Source organism: Solea senegalensis, linkage group LG12 (assembly GCF_019176455.1).
Source record: "Solea senegalensis isolate Sse05_10M linkage group LG12, IFAPA_SoseM_1, whole genome shotgun sequence".
NCBI classification, from domain to species: Eukaryota; Metazoa; Chordata; class Actinopteri; order Pleuronectiformes; family Soleidae; genus Solea; species Solea senegalensis.
The window spans coordinates 9,712,956-9,728,424 of NC_058032.1; the positions used below are offsets into that span (position 1 = coordinate 9,712,956).

The following is a 15,469-nucleotide window of genomic DNA, read 5'->3' on the forward strand; positions in this document are numbered from 1 at the left end:
GATGTTTGTATATAACAGCTGCTCTCTGATCTATCATGGTTGTTGTTGTGTTGGACACTGATGTAACTGTGTGTTATTGTGTAATTGTCCTCCTCCTTTGTTCACACTGTACATACTGTATGCAAATGTCCAGAGGAGAGAGCCATTTTCCTGCCTAATGCTGTCACTAATTTATACTCACAAATCACTCTCCCCCCTCTTTGTATTGTGCAACGTGTGTTTTTGATGTTCCACAGATTCCACTGCCCGCTCTTTTCATTAAAAGAACGCCTCTCAGAGGGTGGAGGGAAATGACACTCCACCTTGGCACTTTCATTCATAAATATAATACCTGTATTGTGCTTTGCTGCAGCACTGAGGGCTTTTTTGTAAAGCAATAAGAGTAGATCAAAGGGGAGCGGACGCTACATGTATCACGGCAGCATGTGTCAATCTAAGGGGCACAACGACAACGTGTCTTTACTGTACTGGATCTGGTGGCACACCCTGTGCCCAGTGTGAGCCTTCACTGCTCCGCTTCCTGTGCCACACCGCCCCCTCACTGCGGTCTACAGGGCACGTTTTGCCCAGAAATGAGCTCATACTCCGGCGAAGGTGCCAAGAAACAAGGGCCCAGGCGTTCCAGTGCTCCCCTCTGCCGCCCAAAACACTCCTCCCACCCGTCTGTGTGGGCACCGCCGCTCCAAAACACTCAAAACCTGCAAACGGACACAGTTTGTGCAGACACGAGTGCACACAAGGTACAAACTCACACACCTGCAGCATAAATGCACACGTCTGATTTCTACAGTTCCATTATTCACTCATACTTACATTCACACACGCTCTTTGTGCTAACTGAGGTAAAAGTTATCTAACTGTAGTCATGGAAAGCTATTTTTAGGTCTTTTCACGTCCAGTGTGTAACATTGAAGAGGGTTTATTGGCAGGAATATAATGTACTCTACTCTCAAGTCATCATGTTTGCATGAGTGAAAAATGTGTTTCAAAATAAAAATGTTGGTTTTGCAGCCTTTAACTGAGCTGCCATTTTGTGACATTATTGTTTCCACAGCAGCAAATGAAGAAGAGCGACGTTCCTTTCTGGTCTGTGGAGGCCACCGTAGTTCCCTGACATGCATCGGTAATAGGAATGGATGAGTACAAGAGTCCTGCGTTTGTCACAATCTGTACTCTCACCAGTGTCACTATTGGTGCTTTTCCACTACATGGCATGGGGCAAATCTGCACTTTTTTTCCCCTGCTTTTCCATTAGAGATAATACCTGGTACTTTTTTAGTACCTGTTCTGGTGAGATTCCAAGTGAGTTGAACTGAACTGTACTGTACAGACCACAAGCTTTCTATATATATACTGCATATACTCAATATATATATATATATATATAGAAAGCTTTAACTGAGCCTTTAAACCTGTTATTTGTCTCTTCATCTGTCATTTCTGAGTTTCTGGATTCTCTGAGGATATTTTTGTGTCTCTGGTTGTTTTGTAGTGTATTTTTTGTTTTCTGTTTTATGTAGTATTTCGATTGCTGGTGGTCTTTTTTTTTACATTCCACCTTGTATTTTTGTTGTTGTTATTCCTATTTGTAGCCTTTTGTGTGTGTGTGTGGGGCTTTTGCTTGTTTCAGATCAATTTTCCATAATTTGTGTTTTTCTTTTTTATCCTATCTGCATTTTGACTCACTTTAGTTGTCTGACGTCAACTCTTGGTCCTTTTGTTTCTCTTTGTGGTCATGTTTTCTTTTGTGAAACATGTTGCAGGTGAAGCGCAGGGGCCCCCGACACACACGCACACACAGAGAGAGATTTGTGCATCTATTCTTCTCCTACCCACCAGCACTTTTTCGTTAAAGTTATGTAAGAAAAAGGAAAAGAAAAGTCATTTGTTGAAGTCACTGTGTTGTGTGTTGAATGTTGAGAAGTAGACAAAGTTGCCATCACTTTTTCCACCCACAGGTGTGTGTGTTCATGTGTGTGTACATGGAAAAACGGCTGAAAATGTAGGTTCATTAGTCAACTGGGTCATAAAACTAAATTCACATCTGTGTGGTCTGCTGCCCCCTGGTGGCTGAAGACCGTCTGCTCCTGTTACATAAAACAGGACCGTGTGTGTGAGTCATCACCCCCCTCCACTCGGGACAGATGGGAGGTGTGTGTGTGTAGGAATGGGTGGAGCAAACAGCAGTGGACTGTAAATTAGGGGTTTCCCTCTTTCTCTCACTGTTTTTTCCCCACTTTCCATGTATTTATTTATTTATTTATTTATTTATTCATTTATTTGTATGTAAAAACAAATAGGGCAGTTAAACACAATTAAACTGTAGCCATTCGCTGCCTTTCATCTCTAACGTCAACATGTTTACAGATGAATGTGAGAATTAATTTACCTCTTTGAAACTGCATTTTCAGATCACTAGTGAAGATGAGGGAAATTCAAACTTGTTGCTGATATTTCATGCATTTCGTGTTATTTCTGAGCATATTTTTAGCGTCTATTGATGCATTGTTGTTTTTTTGTCAGGATGTGATTTGTGCTGATGTCAGCTGTGATGCTGAGCCTGTGGATGCAGGGAGAGCGTGAGATGGATGAGTATTTGAACACACGCATGAATCCTCCAGAGTTTTCATATCAATCAATCCGACTTTTCATACAAAATGATGTAACTCATAGTACATTACACGATAGCCCACGCATCACTCATCCAAACGACACATAAATCAAAGTAGAGAATGCACTCAGAGAATGCTAACCTCCACTGATGCTGTGTACTTTTCCACAATCAATACAATACACACCCCTATATAGCCCCTATATCTCTCTTTAAATAAATAAAATCCTGAATCTGGATCTGGATCACCATCAAAATCATGTCGTACATCCCCAGAACATTGACAGTTTGGCTACTGAATAAAGCATGTAGGAGAGTAGAGTGGAGGCAGGAGTGTAAAGAGTGTAGATTTAAGGTCACACCACCGAGGATCTGCCATATGTTGCCATAAGTCATGAATGCAATTCAATATCAGCCTGATTGTATTTTGAAGTGCAACACACTTAAAACAAAGAGCAATAAAATCCTTCCTGCTATGTGAAGGATTTGTGAGTTACAGGCTTTGTTAGCTTTTCTACAGAAAGTTAAGGGTATTAGGGCCACATTTAAAAAGATTTTTTTGAAAGAAAAAATTAAATAAAATACCATGAATGGACGTCAGAATTCTGAGATTCAATTCAGAATTCTCAGATTAAAGTAAGAATTGTTATTTATTTTTTAAAGCCCTAATATTTCTTTGTAGTTGGCAGTCTCATTGTAACATGGCATTCATTTACACTGGACCTTTAAATAAATGATAGGCATCAGATGTTAACGTGTTAGCTGTTAATAAAAATCCTGAAAGTACTACGACCTGATTCACTGAGAACCACCGCAGTTCTTTTCTGTGGTTACACCATAAAGTACCATTTTAAAAAAACCAAAACACTTGTAACAAAGTATAAATCACCTTTGTTTAACTTGTTTTTCAGTGCTGGATCTTCTTCACTGTGTTGTGTGTGTCCAAGTCAAAGTGGCTTTAATTTCCCCTCAAGCTGCTCCTTTATTTGTGAGAGCTGCAGTTACACAACTGGCTGTCTTTTTCCCCATCACAGGCCTTCAAGGTAAACACTGAGTCTGTCCTGCACTCGAAAACAAACTTCAACAAACAACGAAAACTCTGTTTATTGAACCATCTGAACATACTGGTGTAATGTTACAGGACGTCATGATGAAACATCCCCTAACACTAGGCCTCACTTTTAACACACTGGCAACAAATGTATCAGTGCTATAACTATTTCTATTATCAATTAAACTGATAATATACGCATACACACCACTTTATTAGGTACACCAACTGCTTTTTTAACACTAACATCTGATCAGCTGTGGCAGCAGCTCACTTTATTTAGACATGATTGAGATGAGCTGCTAAAGTTTAGAATGAGGAAGAAAGGTGAGCAAAGTTCTGCTTTTGTTTGTTTTTTATTTTAAAAACTGCCAATTTACTGGGATTTAAACACTATCTTCTCCAAGGTTTACATAGAACGGTCTGAAAAATATCCACTGAGTGTCAGTACTCTGTTGTTTAACATTTTATTGTGAATGTATTTGACAACATCACATTTATAATATAAAAGCAATGTAATCATTGCTTTTATATTATGTTAAAATTAAAAAATAGACACTGAGGTGTAAATGTATAACGTTTTATTTTATTTGGCTTCAAATCTTAAAACAAAAAAATACAAAGTACAACACGTGACAATCCAAACAAACAAAAATGGCAGTTACAGAGAGCTTGAACTGAGGAGTGAATGGTGGCGGGTGGTGGAGAAGGAGGAGCGTGGATGGATGCTGAGGTCTCATATGAGTGGTTACGGAATCATGTCTGTCAGAAAGGAAAATGGGGCCGACAAGAATGAAGCGGCAGACAGAGTGGAACTGAAGATAAGTATGTAAACTGGTGAAAATGGATTAATCTGGTGACTCTGGGGCGTAAATCGGTGCACCTGAGGCCATGCGGCACTGACTTGTGATCACACTGTGTGAAGTGTGAAGAACAGGAAATGTGACGTATACCGTGACAAAAAAAAAAACATTTGACGTGAAATCAAGTGAAACATCAAACACGGGGGAACAATTCGACAGGACTCATCTTTTTAAAGGCGGATCTTTCATCTGTGAGACATCAATGCTACATGTACACTGTATACTGTACTGCATGTATATTCTTAAGTGTAATACGGTGTGGGATGACAGAAACGTGTGGCTTTCTTTGAACAACTAAGTACAAAAAGCTAAGAGTGTAACATCACAGTGACTGGTTGAACTGCATTGGCAACAGCTTCTTTTTTCTTTTTCTTTTTCTTTTTTCTTGCATCTGTTTCTCCTCAGCTCTTTCTCTCTCTCTTTTCTCTCTGTCCCCCCAGTCTTCTTCTTCTTCTTCTTTTTGTTTCCCTCCCTCCTCTTTAAAAGGTGTAAGGCCCAACGTAGATGGTGAGTCTGAGGGCGGAACTGCCGTGGTAGCTGAGCAGGGGGTTCACTGACACCATCTCCAGATCCAACGTGTACTCTCTGGGGCCGGACACAGCGCGGGCCAGCACCAGCATGGCACTGATATTATTGATTTGCTGGAAAAGAAAATGTAAATATCACCATATTTTAATAATTCCTCTGCCAGGAAGTTTGTGGCTCTGGAACAAAATCTATTTATGCAAATGTTCACCTGGTGAGATAAGGGAGTGTATTGACTCTGGAAAATTGAGCAACCTCATGGCCAAGGTTTGCACTCAGTGAGTGCTTTCTTTGTTACTTTCTGTTAATCGTATTCATAAAATGATACACCAGTCCTACTGTTTATCACATTTTAACTAAGTGTTGGTTCAGCTGTGTGGAGGCGTCTCCCAACCTGGGGCTTAATCAGCCCATTCAATCATCATAAGCTATCCATTCTACATTATATCATATCCACTGCAGGATTTATTACACTTAACAGAAACTAAAGAAATAATGAAAATTAAAAATGTGTATCTTTACTCTGTTGGCTATATATATATATATATCTGTATATATATGTATGTATATATATATATATATATATATATATATATATATATATATATATATATATATATTTTACCTAACTGCACACCAACTATATCTAACCTCAGCTGTATTATACACATTTTCTTGAAGACTATTATATTTGATTCAGGGATGGTTGTTCATCTGTCCAAATAAACTTTTACAATGGCATATTTTGCTGGGTTTTTATGACACAATACTTGTGTCATAAAACTAAAACTAAGCTTCAAACTACTATAACCTTGATCCACTGCACATTAAGTTGGTTGGTACACTTAAAGACACTTCATTCTGTATTCTGATCTTAGCTCCTGTCCTCACCCTGATGTAAAAGTCTCCGTTCTCATCACCGGAGCGGATGCGGAAGGTGTTGTAAGCCCCCGGAGAGACGCTGGTGGCCTGGATCTGGAAGATGTCTGAGGGGACGGACCGCTCCGAGGTGATGGTCATGTAGCGGTGAACGGTAGAGAAAGGTAAATCTCTACAGGCCGGCTTGCTGACAGGACACACACAGCGGCTGGACACACAGAGGGTGAAATAATTCAGGGTCATTTGCAATCTGCAGTGTTGATTTGGGGTCACTCTTCATCTCTGTGCACTACTTTCATTCATTTTCATGCTGTTCAACTGTCTTTACAACAAGACTAATAACCCATTAATGATAAGAGCAAAAGATAACAGCAGTTCATATATCATCCAGCAGAGGGAGTAATATGACTAAGAAGAGAGAACTCTTAAAATCTAAACAAATATTGAACAGTAGCCATTGTTTTCTTGTTCATCTGGGATATGTTAATAGTGACCCACGCCTCGTACCAATCCAGCACTTGTCCACAGTTCTAATAGTTTTCTTATTGCATTGGACCACATTCAGAAGAAAATGTTGCTGAGTTGGACTGGATTGTGGAAAAAGTAATTGGGATAATCTTTGCCACTTGAGCCATACTCAATACAGGGGCTGATTATATTCTGAGCTGGAGGCCAGCACATATTTGAATAATTGGGAAAAGGTGTGTGAAAGTGTGTTGTGTATGAACATAATCAAGCTTTCATGAGGTGTCACTCACTTCTCAGACACCTGGACGTATGGTTCTTGGCAGCGGTTCGAGTCCACACACTGGTACCGTCCATGGACATTCACGCAGGTCTGCGTCTCTGTGCACTGGTGTTCACCTGTTTCACATTCGTTTATATCTGCAGGGGGGGAATAAGATGCGCATGCGTTTGCTGTGAGTGAATAGTATCGACTCGCTCAGAGACGAAGGTGTTTATTTTAAGAGGGAAACAAAAAGTTGGACAGGTGTGTTTACCCTGACACAGCCTGGTTCCCAGCAGCTGATATCCTTCCGGACACACACAGGAGAACTTCCCCGGTTCATTGACACACTGGTACTGACACAGGTAGCTGGAGAAGCTGCACTCATCAATGTCTGTAAAGTTGGGAGTTCAAGTTATTGTTGAACTGTCCACAGATGGATATCACAGAGAAGAGATGGGTACAGTGTCTTACCGTTGCAAGCGAATCCATCTGGCCCCAGCTCATAGCCTTGGTCACAGCGACAGAGGAAGGTGCCATATGTGTTGTAACACCTCTGGGAGCACGGAGCGCCCATGTCACACTCGTTCACATCTGAAAGGAGGTGAGGTAGAGTTGATTGAACTTTAAATGCAGAATTTGTCATTTGTGCTCTCAGTTAAAACAACAATAAAATACCTAGTTTGATGACATTAGGATGAAATGTTTTAATGCACGAATGTTACATAATATATCTTTTAATGATACATAAGATTTCTTGTCATTTTGATGGAGACAACAGACTGGAAAGCTCACAAAGCCCAAAAACCTGGATCCAAAACTCAATGTGATAGAAGTCAATATGAATGCTTTAAGTCCAAAAACACAACACACACACACACACACACAAGGATTTTCCACTCAGCTGCATAGCTCCAACATGAGCTATTTTCTTCCAGAGGTGAAACATTTTTTTTTCCGCTCATCACAACATATTTTATTTGTGCTGCTGCAGCCGATTATGGTAACACATGTTTAATATGGAGGTTTCGTTATGCAGCTGGATATAACTTGGTGAGAAATAGGGTATTACCATAACATTTATTACCAAGCTATTACAATATTGTTAGTGTGCTGTAAAGTAAAGCGTTGCAATTCGATAAAAGTACTCTTTTTTATATATCTATATTATTCTGGTACTACTTTTGTGCTTTTTACAGATTAATGCAATAGTTTTACATTTAACTGGGTATTTGTTAACTGCTTTTAAGAAGGCTGTGGATCAGTAATAGACCAGACTACCTAACAGAAGAGCAGGGGTTCGATCTCTAGCTATATAATAGTTAACATGCAGATGTGTCGCTGTGCAAGACATTAAACCCCAATCCTGAATGTGTGATAGAAAATGTGCTGCATCTACAGAAGATACAACACATATGTGAGTGAGTGAATGGGTTTTACAATCCAAATTTCTTCCACAGCTGGTTGTGTCACTTACCAATGCATGATCTGTTGTTTCCCGCCAGTTGGAAGCCGGGTTCACACTGACAAGCGAAAGAGCCGGGAACGTTGACACAACGATGTTGGCAGTATCTGTACCTGCACTCGTCGATGTCTGAGAGAAAAGAGAGCGTGAAAATCAGTTACTGACCTAACCTCTGCGGCTGTGACCCACTTCACCACACGGCATTGTGTGAGTTAAACCTTTTCTCTTTCCACGTTGCTATATTTAAACTTTCTCATCTACAACAAGTTGAACTGAGATGATCTCACCGATGCACTCTGTGCCAACCTTGCGATAGCCATCTGGACACTGGCAGGTGAAGGCGCCCAGTGTGTTGATGCACTGCTGGCTGGGCTGGCAGTCGTGTTCGTCTCGCTCACACTCATCGACATCTGTGTTTGTGGGGGGAAGTGACACAGGGACACACAAGTCAGGGCTGTGGCTGTGGTGAGCACATGCGGCATCAGTCATTCATTCTGTCGGCTCTGAAACGCTGCGATTGTTAGAGGGCCAGCGGTGGCGGACACTCTGGTGCCCTCACTCGCACTCAGACAGCTGATATCAAATTATGTTGAGTCACGTTTGCTGTCCTCCCAGCACAAGTAGTGTCTCACTACCTAAAACACAGCAGCTGTTCTCGTGTGAAATCTTCCACATTCCTACATTGTCTGCTGGCCCCCGTGTGGACTCACGCTCACTCATACCCACACAGATTACACCAACACGTGGCCTCCAGTCCCGACACCTGCTATGGCCACCTGTCCTGCAATGTTTGCGGCCGCTGACAATAAATTTACACAATCACACAAGTGTGATTAATGATCACTCATCCTGTTGCCACCTGTTCACCTCTGACCCCCAGACCTACAAACCAGACACTCACCCACACAGCTGTCTCCTTGTGGCTCATAGCCCAGAGGGCAGGGGTTAAAGGGCTCGGTGGGCGTGATAGGTGGCTCTGGGGCGGGGATGACGGACGCAGAGCGAGGAAGGCACAGGTACCCTCCATAGTGGTTGAAACACTTCATTTCCCCTTTGCAGGCATCTTGAATGGTCTCACACTCATTTATATCTAGTGGGAGATAAAGATTTTTAGTAACGGTTCATAAGAATTGAGCTTTAACTGCAGGTAAAAGAGAGCTTTACCTTTGCAATGCTCAGTCTGAGGGTCCCAGTGATACCCATCTGTGCATTCCTATAAAAAAAAGCAACAGAAAAAAGAGAAAAGGAGACTGTGAGGAGCAAGGTGGAGAGAAAGACGATGTGAGCAGTTGCACATTCATAATCCATAATAGTGGGACATGAACAGAGAAGCACAGAAAAGAGAAACCCATTTCCTGTATATTTACGGAGGAGCACTTGGCCAAAAAGACGAGCAGTCTAGCTTTTCTTAAGCCAAGTGTCACTTCAAAAACAAAGACTGTAAGGCCACTGTTTAGAAGAGGGGTCATTATCATTCTGGAGAAAAAGGCTTAAAGAAACATGGCATTAAAACTAAAATTACCTCCAGATAGCACGACGACTAAAGAAAATGTCGGGAGTGAAAAGCAGCTGAAGAATATTAAACATGCAGGGAGGAGGTTTTGTGGCAGGTAAACACAAAAAAAGCTTTAAAATCAAATCGGCAGGTGTGTGGTTTGTAATAAAAGATGAGATGCTAACAAATAAAAGGATTAAGAGAGGAGACAAGAAGGAGGGAGAGAGATTCATCCATTCTCACCGTGTAGGTGTCACTTTCTGTAGGTGGCTGTGAAATAACACTGCGGAGGAGCACAGACACACATATGCACACGCACAATTTTGACACACAAGCACCCTGCATACTAATGCATTAATTGGTTGGAGATGAGGACGGGAACACACATACACGACATACACACAAACACACAAACACACCCACACACACGCCCACGCACGCACACACACTCACACACGACTATCGGACAGGTAGCAGTGCCTTGAAGACGGGACTTTGTGATGGAGAGGGCCACCAGGAAGTGATATCTGTATTTCAGAGAGACACAGAAGGACAAGGAAGAAGAAGGAATTAGAAAATGGTTTGATTTAGTGTAAAAAACACACTGGTGCTGTGAGCACGTACGTCCCACAGCTGAAATGGATAAATCAAACTCTAAGCACAAATCCTGGAGTCAGTTATTTAAGGAGTCAGTCCGAATGCATGAGTCACAGTGGACTTTGTTCACTGTTTGTAAACCAAACAGACCCACTCACCCCCCTCGATTACAGGGAGAATAAATGGAATAAATCACTCTGCCAGGTAAAAACATAAACATTGTGATGTACGCCATCCTTTCTGCTGAAAAAGTCAACATCACTGGAATACTTTCATATTAGCTGCACACAGAAAGCCCTCTGTGTCTGCAGACTGGCAGACTACAACTCACTGGAATGATAGTCTCGCTGAGCGCTGCCTCCAGAGGTTCACTTTACTGTGGATCGGAGCAGAAACGGTGGGAGAACATAAATCCTGACCATTACTGAAATCGTCCACAACAGTACCTCTCTTGTTCAGACGGTTTTCCGAGATAAGGAGTCTGTTTCTCTACTGCGACCTTGTGTTTCGGTGGAACATCTGCTTTTGTCAGTGATGAAAAGTAACTAATAACATTCAAGCGCACAATTTAGGGTCCTTTATTTTGTTGTCACGGTATCTTATTAGGTAAAAGCGTATGATTAACTTATGAAACATAGTCATTTGTTGATATAGATTAAAGGTCCACAGATATCGTTCCAGGTATGAGGCTGATTAGATTGGATTTTGCATTAGGTCACCATTAGAACGACGAGAAAAAGAAAAAGATAACAGACTTACTTGTACACATCAGGGTTAAAATATCATGCCATAATCTTGGAATTTACATAAAGCAAACTTACATACTTTTACTAAAGCATGAAGGCAGGACATTACAAGATAACAGTATTCTGACAGAGACAACGGCTGCTTTTACTCTAAGGTCCGAGCATTTCAACCACCACAGGTCTTTTCTGTGCCGTGTGTTTCTGAAGGGTATTTTTAGAGTATTATGTTTGCTGAGTGCTCTGATGGACTTGGCTTTTCTCCCAGCTGAGACACAACCATCCCTCAGTTAATGTTCCTGGAGAGTAGTAATTCTGCTGACTCTTTACATAAACACATCACCTACTCCTGCTTCTACAGAAATACAGAGGGTAAACAGACCAATTAAATGAATAAAAAAAAAACACCAAGTGACATGAAAGCTGTCTGTCTACGTGCACAGAGGCACGTTGTGATCTAAACTCTGCAGGCCACATTTACAGGCAGTGCCTATTGTTGCATTTCATATCGAGACAAACAGAAGTCCGGAGGGTGACGTGGACACCCTCAAATACTGGATGGATGACATCATGGGCATTTTGTGACCGTTGTGTGGTGAAAAAGTAGCAAAACATCCCTTCGCTCTGTACGCAGGGACAGTTAACACATACCACAATGTGACCAAACCACCGCAGTACGTGACCTCTCTGAACTGGCCGAGCAGCCACTTACAACCAGCAAGAATGTGATTTAAAACCGACCGAAAACAGACTGACCCTCAGTCCAGGGTCCAGTCACTCGCTGGCTACTGAATGTGGGCAGCAGGGATGCATGGGTGTTGCCCTGCTGCCGCTGGAGACCAAGTGGTGGTGGACCTCTGGAATGCCAGTGGCAAGGATGTGGGAGCCAGTCCTGAGCTGGGATGCCCTGCCACGGCTGTGGTTCCCAGAGTATCAGGTTCTGGGAAACCCCCCATGGTTCACGTAAGAGGACAGCCGGTGCCAAACCTCCAGCCACTGATTGCAAAACTCACTTCTCTTATCTTTGTGTAGGAGGATGTCAAAGAACTTGGCGCATCATCTGGCTTTGGACGACCACTAAGACACAGGTTCACTGGAACCCCACTGCACTAATGCTGCTGCTGCTCTGACACCTGTTCACATTACTGGTAATGTTAAAGGGTAAAAAATGGTAACTGGTTAATTAAATTAAATTACTAGGGAGAAACAATAAGTCAGTGAAGTGATTTGCTGATTGAGTGACTGGTTGAGAAATGCATACACTGATCTGTCATGACATTCAAACCAGTAACTGGTTTGACTGTTGTGGAATATCTTTATTCTATCTTTGGAATATATTTATTTCTGAGCTATTCAAGCCATAGAGATATGAGAAAACCCAACTGATTATTGATGATTCAGAATTAACTCTATCTCATTTACTTCTATTAATATTTTTTTAAAATCATCCATAATAGTTAAATGTACATACTGTGTTTGGTTTAAGGATACTGGAATGGAACTGTCTCCATCTCCTGAGATTGCACAAACCAACCTAGTAATCAAGATATCAATAAATAATTGATGAATCAAATAATCACAATTGCTGTTATTTGTAGCAGATGTAGGTCATAGCTTAAAAAAAACATCTGTTTTATGCTCCATTCACATTTCAGCTCATGATAAATTAATTATAATCTAATATAATTACTATTTGGCACTTTCCCTTGACATTCTTTCTGAATTTACAGAGTCGGTATATTTTACAAAGCCAAATGTCAGGCAGCTTATAAAAGTGACCATGCGGGGACCAGAAAAAACACGTAGTTGGACCACACACACAAAATAACACACAGTATTAACTACAGGAGGGTCATGTCTTAGTAGTGTATATGTAGCTCGAGTTGTGTTGTTGTGCTCCGTGGTGCGTGGAGCAGTTTGAGAACATGGTGGCCCAGCGAGCTCCAGCTGTGCTCTGTTACCATTGTGGCAGCAGTGAACCTGCAAATCCACAATCAGGGTGTCTGCATCCACACAAAGCCCAGCTCCTGTTCTGAGAATCTCCATACTTCCTCCCCACCCACCTCCCTGAGCTGTTCCTGTCCCCAGAGGCCATGCTGCTGCTGCTGCTGCTGCTGTCTCCCTCTGTAAAGATTATTACAGGACTGTGATGTGTCAGTATATGCAGACACTGTGGCACTTGATGATGAGTTGCTCTTTAGGAGCCGTTTTCTTCCCTCCTGCTGCCTTCATAATTCCACTTAATTGTGATGGTGGAGGTGTCATGTGTTAGTTATTAGGAGTTTACCACACAAACAGTGATTACAGTTGTAGTGAGACAACATCCTCCACTGCCTGTCAGGTTTAAACATTGCTTCTTTGTGTTATGCTGGCACCTGTTCCTCTTGTTCAATAGAAGCTGTTTAATCAGAAAGTTGACTCAAAACTTCTTCCACATTTTCTTATAATCATTTCCCCCCCCTCCGTGTGTCAAGCGAAACCGGGACACTGCGGACGTGAACAGTTGAACAAGAGGGATAAGGTGAAAAGGCATTTTGCAACAGACTGCACAATAATACATGCCCTGTGACTCATTGCCTCTCTTCCTGTCTACCCCCCCATTACAGTCTCTAAAACACAGAGCCAAGAAGCAAACAGACTGGGCCACATTATCTTGGCTCTTGTGAGGAACCAAGTGTAGCTGGGAGAGCGGAGCAGAAAGCAGAGCTGTGGTGCGGCTGTGACGTGTATGGCCTGTAGCAGAAAAGTGAGTTAGAGGTGCATGTCACCTCGGTTACTTGGAGGAAAGTTTCACAAAAATGATTCGTCTCTCACCGTTTCTCTCACAAATCTCCTCTTACATCTGCGCAAGACATTAGAGAAACACATGGAAACTCACAGATGAATCTTTTCCGGCAGCTCCTCCTGTCTCTCAGTCTCCCTCTGACCAGTACGTCCTGCTGCAGCCTGCGGTCGACCCGGCGTGGTTGGCGTCCAGAACTGGTCCCTTAAACTCTTGTCTGTGTGACCCTGAGAGAGTGAGTGGGGAGACGGACAGCTGGAGCAGCTGAACACATGAACAGGGAGGGAGAGAGAGAGCAGGAGAGAAGGAGAGCGAGAGAGAGAGGGAGGGACAGCCCATTCTTACCCCCCCTCTGGCCCCCTGCACTGCCATCCTCCACTCTCCAAACCCCCTCTCCCTGACCCCCCAGGATGCAAATTCCTGGTCTGCGGCCCAAATTCCAAAATTCCAAATCCGTCCAAATCGCAGGCGGAACAACAACTCACAGATTCACACACACACATGCCCCCCCATCGTCTTACCCAATGCCCCTCTCACTGGTCCCACAACACACCTGGTTTCATTTAAGCCAAATCCCCGCAAAAGCCCCAAGCTCTCCGACCCTTTCCTCCATTTTTTCCCATTTACCCCCCATCTATCTATACTTACCTCCCCCATCTTTGTCTTATTTTCCTCTCTATAAAGCAACTGAAGCCCTCACTCTCGCCCAATCTGACATGCAGAATATTTATATCTGGTCAGAGCAGTTAATGGAATGCAGACAGAAAAATTAGAACGTGCAGAAGAGAGTGTGTGGAGACCGGGTTGGAAAATTTGTCAGCTTATTTAGCAGAATAAACTGACGGTGCTTTTAGTCAGAAATGTTTAATATAAAACACATTATTCTGCTGCTCACTCTGTGTTTGTACAGGACTAAACCATTACTGAACTTGGAATCATTTCCGGTCTTCTTCTTTTTTTTATAATTCTTGCAAAATTTGCAGTGTCATGTTGTAATGTTGAGATGTTGCCTAACCCATATTAGTCATACAAGTCAGAGTCTGACTTGACTTAAGGTCAAACTGCAAGGCTTCCCTTCAACTTCTTCAAAATGAAATTAGCAGCATCCACATCATTATAATGACTTTCCAAGAAAGATATCGTCCATTGCAAAATGATTTCCTGTCCATCCATTTCACAATAACTAATGACGTAGCCTAGAGTGAGTATTTTAATAGTTTTTAGAAAGCACAACTGTGCTCCTTTTTAAGCCATTCCTGAATATTTATCCCACTTCTTCAAGATAAACCTCCAGTGTGTCAGTTTAAAAACCTTTACTTAACCTTTGATTGTTTATCTGTCCTTTAGTTGTGGGTGGTGACAGAGATGGCAGCTGTCATTACAGGAGACGTTGTTAAAAATCACATTGACGACCCCCTAGTTGGACCAACTGTGCCCCCCTGCAGACTGGACCCTTATGCCCACGGCCACACACAAACCTCCCACAGACTGGGAGAGCTCTTCATGACACATTAAAACTGCTAGTCATATTTAAAATCCAAAACACTAACAGAGCGTCTTCTCTGCATACTGGCAGCAGACTGCTGACAAACTCTTTCATCTTCACACATGTGATTTATCGCCTCCTCTGACTCTCTTTACATCTTTAATCTCCATCCAGCACTCACAACATCCGTAAATCCTGTCTCTGGAATGGGTTAATGGCAACATCTCCTTCATATAAACACAGCA

The 15,469-nt window shown here is 42.2% G+C and overlaps 1 protein-coding gene across 1 annotated transcript; it reads right to left on the reverse strand.

The window, feature by feature from the left end:
* Window positions 1–4,956: 4,956 nt before the first annotated feature.
* efemp2a (EGF containing fibulin extracellular matrix protein 2a) lies at window positions 4,957–14,052 on the reverse strand. Its single transcript, XM_044039893.1, has 11 exons — window positions 13,835–14,052; window positions 9,860–10,143; window positions 9,286–9,334; window positions 9,023–9,211; window positions 8,409–8,531; window positions 8,134–8,250; window positions 7,131–7,250; window positions 6,931–7,050; window positions 6,688–6,814; window positions 5,942–6,137; window positions 4,957–5,166 (listed from the first exon to the last, which is right to left on the reverse strand). The coding sequence occupies exons 2-11, from the start codon at window positions 9,959–9,961 to the stop codon at window positions 5,005–5,007; spliced, it is 1,305 nt and encodes a 434-aa protein (XP_043895828.1). The 5' UTR covers window positions 9,962–10,143; window positions 13,835–14,052; the 3' UTR covers window positions 4,957–5,004.
* Window positions 14,053–15,469: the final 1,417 nt, after the last annotated feature.

Bases quoted from the DNA above. Each gene is read 5' to 3' on its own strand.
- efemp2a (XM_044039893.1), bottom strand. From the start codon at position 9,961: ATGCAGGGTGCTTGTGTGTCAAAATTGTGCGTGTGCATATGTGTGTCT. The intron at 7,251-8,133 runs GTAAGTGACACA...ACCTCCTTTCAG, and splicing joins AAACAACAGATCATGCATTG to ATGTGAACGAGTGTGACATG. The intron at 6,138-6,687 runs GTGAGTGACACC...CTGTGTGTCCAG, and splicing joins TACGTCCAGGTGTCTGAGAA to CCGCTGTGTGTGTCCTGTCA.